The sequence below is a fragment of the Nematolebias whitei genome, chromosome 22 (genome assembly GCF_014905685.2).
Source record: "Nematolebias whitei isolate Nwh7 chromosome 22, NemWhi1, whole genome shotgun sequence".
Classification (NCBI taxonomy): Eukaryota; Metazoa; Chordata; class Actinopteri; order Cyprinodontiformes; family Rivulidae; genus Nematolebias; species Nematolebias whitei.
In genome coordinates, this window is record NC_056519.1 from 2,055,381 (window position 1) to 2,064,886 (window position 9,506).

Here is a 9,506-nt window from a genome sequence, read left to right on the forward strand (position 1 = left end):
TATATATATATATATATATATATATGTATATATATGTATACAGACACTTTCCAAATAATTAGAAAATCATGGAAAAGTTGTTTAACTTCCATAATTCCATTCAAAAAGTTAATCTTGAATAGATGATAGATTCAGGGCCCACAATTTAAACAATTTCAAATATTTATTTGTTTATTTTTTTACATAATTTGAGCTTCCAGCTCATGAAACCCACGAAAACAGGAATGCAAAAAATTATAATACTGTGGAGAAATCAGCCCAAATTTAGCAGTTCATGAATGTTTTAAACTGAGTGTGACACTAATCATCTACTAAACTCAAAGCACCTGCACAGGTTTCCCCAGGTGTCTTTAAACTGCTTCAGTTTGGTTCAGTTGTCTCAGTTCGGTTCAATCTGGGGAAGACTGCAGACATAAAAACTGACCAGAAGACCATCATTGATGCCCTCCATAGGATGGGTAAGCCACAAAAGTTCATAGCTAAGGAGGCTGGCTGTTCACAGAGCGCTGTGTCCAAGCACATCAATGGAAAGTCTAGTGGAAGGACAACATGTGGCAGGAGAAGATGCACCAGCAACAGAGATGACCGTGGGCTTCAGCGGATTATCAACCAGAGAAGATCCAGAATCTGTCAGAGATCTAGAAAGAGTGGAATGAGGCCGGAGTCACAGCTTCAAAATTGTTGGTTACGTACTGTAACCCCAGATTCTATGAGTATAGGCTTCGCCCTTTAAGGCTGTCGCTGGTGAGTTTATCCCGTCATGCAAAGCATCGCACTGAAAATATTTAGTCCACGCCCACCTGCTGTGTGGGCCCCACCCGGTCCGTATAAATTACGTTAAGAGCGGGTAATCTGCTCCCAAAGAGCTTTTTCTTCAGCCATTTAGGAGCCAGTGAGGCCCGACGCTTCAAGGGCTATGCCTATACTCAGAATCTGGGGTTACAGTACGTAACCAACGTTGTATTTCATATAGGCTTCGCCCTTTAAGAGCTGTCGTTGGTGGGTTAAAGGCGACGCAGATGTAGTCTCCGCCTCACTGGGTCCATTCGAACACCATAAGAAGTGCCCGCTTGCCCCCCAAAAAATCTTGTCACTCAGCTCTCCGTGTGCGTAAATATGCATTGCGTAAATTACGCGCACCATGCACAGACACGTACTGCGTAATTTACACGTTCCGAGTGCATGAACGCCCCAGAAAGGTTTTCAACAGAAAAAGAGGAGAGGCTGAAAAAGGCCGTGAACAGAGCAGATCCACGGCTCTTCAACATGAACATATTAATAATAAATAAACTGATTATTAATCAAATGAACTGATTGATGACAGTAGTCATGAACTGATTAGTGACAATAGAACAAGAACAACAGTCACAGCTTGAGATTGATAACAACATCTCACACTGTAATGCATGCAGACAGATGTGAGTTTAAACGGAGTTCCATGAAACAACAACATTCATTCTGTAAACACTAAGGACAGAATGTGTCATGGAACGAGCCGTCACATCACGTAGGTAAAAGCAAATAAATGAACAGGATGTTGACCACACGGCCGCAGTGCAAATATCCTATATATATATATATATATATATATATATATATATATATACACACATAATGGTGTCAGGCAGCCATCTTGGATTTTGATGTGGCCACCCAGTTTTTGAAAGGAAACCTTGATGCAGCCACACACCAGAATGGAACCTCACTTATTATTCACGTTATCTATGCCTGCCCCCACACCTCTATGCACACCTGCCCCCATCCTCATTGGCCCCACTCTGAGCCCATGAGCAAGGCCCTTAACCCCCATCTGCTCTCTAAACAGGTCTCTCTTGAAAGCGAGTTCTCGTAGCTCAATGACACTACCTGGATAAATAATGGGTAAATGAAAAAAAATTATTCACGTTATCGTGCTCAGAACGTGCACGGCTGGACGGAGGGTTTTTCCAGCTCCCCCTCACTCAGCGACAGGAAACAAAAGAAGCTGTGGAATAGTTTGAACGTGATGCTACATGTAGTAAGTTTGGATCGTGATGGTTCTGTGGCTCTCTGCAGTGGACCAGGACTGGGAGGACTTCCTGCTGGAGTTTGAAGACGAGCCAAAACCTCGACACTCGGTTCACTGCAGTCCAACTCCAGGTAATGAAACTTTCTTATTGATTTTCTTCACAGTTGCAAAGGTTTGGATGTAGTGTTGTTAAAGTGGTGGTTTGTGCTCCCTGCAGGGCCGCTCCATCCCTGCCTCCGTCTGCTCGGCAGCTGGATGGTCCGAGGCGGGGTGTGGCTCATCGCAGCCGTCTCATTGGTCAGCAACGGTCTGGTCATCCTGTCCGTCTTCTTTTCTCCGGTCAGCACGGTCACGCCCCCCAAGCTGCTGATTGGTCTGCTGGCTCTGGTGAACGGCCTGATGGGAGTGTGGAGCAGCTGGTTGGCGGCGGTAGACGCCTGGACGTTCGGCAGCTTTTGGAGGTTTGAAACCAGAACCAGAGACCTGCTGGACCTCGTGTCCTTGTTGGATCGCAGATTAATTGAACGTTTTTGTGCTGCAGGTTCGGGGTCAGGTGGGAGAGCAGCTTCCTGTGTCGCCTCAGCGGCTTCCTGTGCGTGTTTGCGTCTCAGACCGGACTCTTCCTGCTGACCCTCGCAGCTTTGGAGCGATGCCTGTCGGCTAACGGAGCAGCACGGAGCAGTAAGCCTGACGGCAGGAACGGTGAGGAAACATCTGCACAGCATCAGAAACAATAGGAACACGATCAACGTCTAATGAGGGTTTCTGTTTCTGCAGGTCGCTCCTCATCGTCACTCTTCCTCCATCTGTCGATCTGTCTGTGTTTCCTGTTTGGCATCGCCGTCACGCTGCCGCCGCTGATGAACGGGCAAAGCCGCACCTCCTTTTGTTTACCCCTGCCTTCCTCCTCCTCCTCCCTGGCATTCTCCGTCTTCCTGGTACTCTTTGACTCCCTTTGTTTCCTCCTCATGACGCTCGCCTACATTCGTCTGTACTGCCGCTCCAGCAAAGCCCCGCCCACTTCAGAAGAGGAGGTAGCGTTGACTCGTCACGTTGCCTGGCTGCTCTTCTCCGATTGCCTCCTCTACCTCCCCATGGCCTTCCTCTCCTTCTCCTCCCTCCTGCAGCTTCCTGTCGCCGGGCCGGAGGCCGCAAAGGGCGTCCTGTTGCTCGTGGTGCCGCTTCCCGCCTGCGTCAACCCGCTGCTCTACCTGCTCTTCAGCCCACTCGCCAGGGAGGAGCTGGTGGCGCTGACCAAATGTACCTGCATGGGAGCGTTCACTCTGAAGCTCCGACAAAGAAGAGAAGCTGAAGAACAGCGGCTGGACTCAACGTACGACGACGATGCTGAGAAACAGTCGTGTGACTCGACGCAGGCACTGGTGGCTGCTGGAGGCGTGAAGGAAGAAGAAGAGGGGGAGGGGCGAGGAAGAGGAGGGACCCAACGATCAGGTGCGCTTGTTGTCGTACGTCACTAAATGAATCCACACGAAGGTTTGAAGTTCTCACGTCACGACAGCTCCATCATCCCAGAAGGTCAGAAAACAGAACTGGCTGTCACTGAACTCATCTGCAAATCATTCACCCTCCCCTCCCTCCTGAGGGTCAGTAAAGTCTCAGCCTGGTCCACATGAGTGATGCCCACCAGACCATCAAAGACCCTAATGACCCTCAGGAAGGCAAAAACACTGAAGCCCAAAGACCTTGAGTTTTTCTGAGTGTTTGTTTTCAAGGCCGTTTTCTTTCTGCTTCAGCTCGTCTCTCACCGGGCTGAGACAAACATTCAGTTTATAAAATGTCTCAAAATGTTTGTCACGGTTCTCCAGTTCCTCGTGAGTCGCTGAGGGTCGTCAGATTTTGATCCTGCTCAAAGGTTTATGTTCGTGCAGACGTCTGGTATGTGTCTTCTCAGTTTGGTTTCTGTGAGTCAGGAAGCTGAAGATGTGTGAGACGCCTGCAGGACGGTCTGCAGACCTCTGAAACCAAACTGAGACACATCTGAGACAAAGGAGAGACTGAACTGTGATCAAACTGAGACACAACAAAGACACTTTGTGACTAAATGGAGCCAAACGTTTGCAGAAATATGTGGACTGAACAGCTCGTCTGATTCCTCTGCAGTTTATTAATGTCTGTTGGAAACAGCTGCAGATGTTCAGACAGCAGCAGACGTTCAGACAGCTGCAGGTGTTCAAACAGTTGCAGATGTTCAGACAGCAGCAGATGTTCAGACAGCAGCAGATGTTCAAGCAGCTGCAGGTGTTCAAACAGTTGCAGATGTTCAGACAGCAGCAGATGTTCAAGCAGCTGCAGGTGTTCAGACAGCTGCAGATGTTCAGACAGCTGCAGATGTTCAGATAGCCACAGCTGCAGATGTTCAGACAGCTGCAGGTGTTCAAACTGTTGCAGATGTTCAGACAGCAGCAGATGTTCAAGCAGCTGCAGGTGTTCAGACAGCTGCAGATGTTCAGATTGCCACAGCTGCAGATGTTCAGACAGCTGCAGGTGTTCAGACAGCTGCAGATTTTCAGACAGCTGCAGGTGTTCAGTTGCAGATGTTCAGACAGCTGCAGATGTTCAGACAGCGGCAGATGTTCAAGCAGCTGCAGATGTTCTGATTGCCACAGCTGCAGATGTTCAGACAACTGCAGATGTTTGGTTGTGATCCCTATGAATGGTGCTGAAGTTTGTCCATACATCAAACACTGAAATGATTTTGCAGCAAGTAAAATGTTTTTATTTCATTTAGACGAGTTTTGAAGATTTCAAAGTGAAATAATTCAGAGAACAAACCAAAAGGATCAAAGTTTTCATCGTTGCTGACGATGATGAAGTTCGTTGTGGAGCGAGGCCAAACCTTCAGAAATGTAACGACTGTTCAAACGAAGACGTTCTCCCTGGACTCAGCTCCACTTTCATCGTTTTAACCTCCAACTTTTCATTTTCTGCCTCAAAGCTCCAGAAAAGACAAAACAAGCAGCCGTCACCAAGGGTGTAAATTCCTCAGCTCTTATTTTGAAAAACGACCTAGTTTTACAGCTCCATGCGACTAAATAAATGTTCAACGTGTTTTAGTGTCTGAGCGTGAAAACTGCAGCGAGTGTGAGAACTCAGAATAAAAACTGGAGTCAAAAGGACAAAAAAAAACATTTATGTTCAACTCCTGCAGAATGAAAAAAAATAAATATCGATTGATATTTATGGTTATTTGTTTCATCAGAGACCCTTTGGCGATCCGAGGATCAGTTTCTGGTCGTAATCTTTGAAAATGTTGTAAATAGAAGCTACTGTGACAATCCTCTGTTTGTGATAAATGTTTTTATTCTGTTCCGATCGTCTGTTTGTCCCTAAAGTGTGAACAGATCGATGAAGACCTGAAGCTCGGTCAGAATGATGCAGATTTCTGAATGAATGTCAGATTTTTTTTATTAAAAAGAGAAAAACCAGATGATCTGGGTACGTTTGGTTGTTTTGTTTTTACTTTGTTTCTACAAAAGCCTGGAGAGGACATGCTGGGAAATGTATTTCCATGAAACCTCGAGATAACAACTAATTTATTTTATCTTACGCTCAGTTTCTTAAACCTCCTGCTGCCCTCGGGTCAAAATGACCCACGAGGCTTCAGTTGTGGGTCAGTTTGACCCGAGGGCAGCAGGAGGGTCCAGATAACTTATTTATATCTTTATGTCAAGATAACGACTCTGTTTCTCAAGATGTTTATCTCTTTAACTTGAAGTAACAACTTTTTTTCCTGAAGAATATGAGTTTTATTTATTTTGAATTTAAAAAGTTAGTTTTCTTGTTTTAATTAGGATTTTTTTTTTTTTTAACTAAACAAAAGTAATAATTCTCAGAGATCAGGACCGTTCTGCGTCGACACGTTTAAGCTGAAAACGCTGCGACAGAGAAACTTCTGGGTGCGTTTGGTTATGTCTGTTAGCAAAACATCTCACAAACCACTGGTTTGATTCAACTCAGACTCAGCTGGTTCTGGTTCTGGTTCTCAGATCCATTCAAGACTCACACAAGTGTCAGTAAAGATGACGATGCATTGCAGACGTCAGAGTTTAATGTCTTTAAAACCTTCATCGGTTTGTGCGTAAAAAAGTTCACGTTGAAGGGTTAATAAAAAACTGAGTAAACATTAAATATCTATTAAATAAATAAAAACATCTATTAAAAAATAAAATGCATCTTTTCCTGTAAGTGGATCTTAAAGTAAATCAGTCGTGGTTTTTCAGTGTTGTAAGTTTTTATTTTAAAAAGCTTAAAATTCTTGGAGGTGGAGCCTTTTGTAGTCCCACCCTACAAATATAGGCTCCACCCACATACAACACTTTACCAACAAACAAACAAAAGAAAACAACCGAAACATGTCCACATGACTGTTTGTTATTTGTCTGTTTACTGTCTGCACTTAAAATGTAAAAAAAAAAAAGTTTATGACAGCTGAACGTTTTTTTCACTTCCTGTTGAAAACTAATCTCTGGGTATTTGTTGATGTTTTAGGTTGTAAAGTTAGTCTGTGGTGTAAATAAACAAATAAACAATATGGCTGAAGACTTTCTGTGCATCTTGTTGTGTTTTCATTTAGTTTGACAATCTGTTTGTGAAGCAGGAATGAATGAATGAATCATCTCTGAAGCCCAGCAGGAATCTGGACCTTCTAATAATCTAAGGCACGGGTTTTCAAAGTGCGGCCCGCGGGCCATTTATGGCCCTTAGAGTGATTTTGTGCGGCCCACAACTGCAGATTAAGAATGGTATAATTTTGGTGAGCAGGCTGAAGAGGTCGATGCAGACTTTCTGCAAACTTGTTAAATCAGAAAAAAAGAAAAACAATCTTCTCAAAATGAGCAATATTAAACAAAATACAAACCTTTGGCTATAATGTTTTTATTTTCACTTCATGGTACAAAACACCAAAAACCTTTACTGTTTTCAACGAAAAAGAAGACTTAGAATAATGATTCATAAAACTTGTCTAAATATTGCACTTGATTAAATAATCAATAGGAAAATTAGACATTTTAAATGAATATAACGTGGTATCATCTGCATACGAGTTGATCAGCTTTATCAAACCTTCTTTGAATCTGTTGTGTCTGACAACCGGACCATTTTTCAGAACTTAGATCAGACTTTTGGGCCCTCCATGGTCCAAAAGGCTGATCGACTCCCTTTTAAAAGAACACTTAGACAAATTCAATCAAACTTTATTTAGACAGGTAAATCCCATTGAGCCTCGAGGACTCATTTACAAGAGAGACCTGATACCTGAGACCTGAAGAGACAAATTACGCTTTTATTGCTGAGAACAGATTGAAATGAACTTTCCAATCACAAAAAAACAACAAACATAGACCCAACAAATCAAATAAATTAAATGATATTTAATAAAAAATATATAAGCTTAGTATTTGTGAGGCCTTAAAATCAAGGCAGGAAAAGGTTACAGTTTACAGCGCTGGCCTCTCAGGTCTATGACGCGAACAGGAACCAGGAGCGAATGTCTCGTGTCACTACTGATTCATAGGGCCTAGACTCCTCCTTCCTGTCACGTGTATGAGGGGGCGTGACCAAGTGTGATCTCAACAAATCTTACGTGGTTTGACGTGTAAGGATAAATGCTTCAAAAGCCTTTCTGCGCGGTGTAGCAAGCAAAAATAAACTCTATTCCTTGGCGGATATTGAATCCCTGGGAGACTCTTTTTAGAGTTACTGGCCCCGTTTAACCCAGTCAGAACCGGGTCATAATGTTATTATAGTCCCGTCTCTGAGCAGATCAAAACCCCAGGCTCAGTCTAGATAATTTACTAAAAACATTTAAAACTTTCTCCAACAAAGTTAGTAAATTTGTCCTTTCTCCGAAGTATTGCTCCCGTTTAGAGTTAAACTAACATTTTGTGGCCCACGAGTTCTTCATCTGGATACTTTTGGTCCACAGATGAAAACGCTTGGACACCCCTAAGGTGTCATAGTGCAGACTCTTATTTTGAAGAGTATCACTGAGCTTTATTGTGAAACTCCAGGTTCTGTTCTCGTCCTGTTTCCTGCCAACCCCCTGACTGAATCCTCCTGAGCATCAACGGTCTGATCAAAGAGGACCTGAAGGATCTGTGGGGGCAGCCATGATGGAAACACAGGAGGAAGAAAAGCATGCTGGGTAAAAGGCCAGAATGTGCTGAGTCACGTGTTGCCATGGTGATCCTTTTTTAAGGAGCATAAAGAGGAGGTGCAGCATCCAGCAGCCCATCAGGCAGAACCACATAGTAAAAAGTAAGCCTCAGACAAACCGTGTGTCTGATCAAAGAACTTCTTGACCCGTGAGCAGCAGGAGGTTCTGCCGGTACCACAGGTTCTGTTTGTGGTTCTGCAGGGTTTGATGGCAGAGGTATGACAAGTTTTAAAAGAGTTTAAAGTCTTTGTTCTGCTGCAGGACACCATCAGTCCTGCAGCAGAGACACTCTGAGGGGACGGAGACAGATCAACCCATCATTTGATGTATAAACTGTAGAAGTGGTGATTGTGTGGGAACAAGGAGTTTGTGAAACTTTATGAACGTGCGGTGACACTTTGAGTCGTAGTGACATCGTCCAGCTGAAACTTCTTAAACTCTGAACGTCGTCCCCAAACAGGACTGGGCTGCACCAGGTACAGAAACCAAACTCTGTCGATGTCTGTGGAGACACTTGATGACCGCCATGATCTAAAAGGGTTTGAACGACACGTTGCATCTTCTCATAGTATCAAACTGTGAGGTTCCTTCTGCTGCAGCGTGAACAGCGGATGATGAGTCACTTCCTGTCTCCTTCAGGAGCTTCAGAGTCGCTCCGGCTTCATCGAACACGTTTATTCAAACCGATGAGTTGGGTGAAGCTGGTCCGGATGCTCCCGGTCGTCCTCCTGACGTGGCTCTCCACGTCTCTGCTGTTCGGCTGATCGAGCAGCAGCCGATCAACGAGTAATCGTTTAAATTCAGAATGAGTCACTGCGTGTTTGTCGTTCAGACTCACCGACTCATGGCTGCTGCTGGGAATGACTCACAACACAAACTGAAAGAGCTGCAGGGCTTCGATTTCTTATAGTGAAGCCCAGAAAACACAGAGAACTCTAAAATTCAGTCGATGTTACAGATACTGAGCTAAAATGTGCTGTGGTAGTAGCTGAGAGTCATCCCCATCATACTCTAACCAAACATCATATGCTAATATAAACATGAGTCGTGTAGAAACATGAGTCCTTATGAGAGAGTTCTGAGTCATTATGAGTGAGTCCTGAATCCTCATGGGTCCTGGGTGAGTCCTGAAGACTCATGAGTCCTGAGTGAGTCCTGAGGCCTCATGAGTCCTGAGTCCTTATGAGTGAGTCCTGAATCCTCATGGGTGAGTCCCGAAGACTCATGAATGAGTCCTGAGTCCTCATGAGTCCTTATGAGTGAGTCTTCAGGCCTCATGAGTCCTTATGAGTGAGTCCTGAATCCTCATGGGTGAGTCCT

At 44.4% G+C, this 9,506-nt stretch overlaps 1 protein-coding gene across 1 annotated transcript in view; it reads left to right on the top strand.

Annotated features, from left to right (window-relative positions):
• LOC119428433 (leucine-rich repeat-containing G-protein coupled receptor 5) overlaps nt 1-3,535 on the top strand; it is a 43,108-nt gene extending 39,573 nt beyond the window's left edge. The window contains exons 15-18 of the mRNA XM_037696114.1: nt 2,056-2,139; nt 2,226-2,469; nt 2,550-2,710; nt 2,786-3,535. Coding sequence (XP_037552042.1) covers nt 2,056-2,139; nt 2,226-2,469; nt 2,550-2,710; nt 2,786-3,486 — 1,190 coding nt within the window. The 3' untranslated portion in view covers nt 3,487-3,535. The remainder of the gene's footprint in view (nt 1-2,055; nt 2,140-2,225; nt 2,470-2,549; nt 2,711-2,785) is intronic.
• The last annotated feature ends 5,971 nt before the right edge of the window (nt 3,536-9,506 follow it).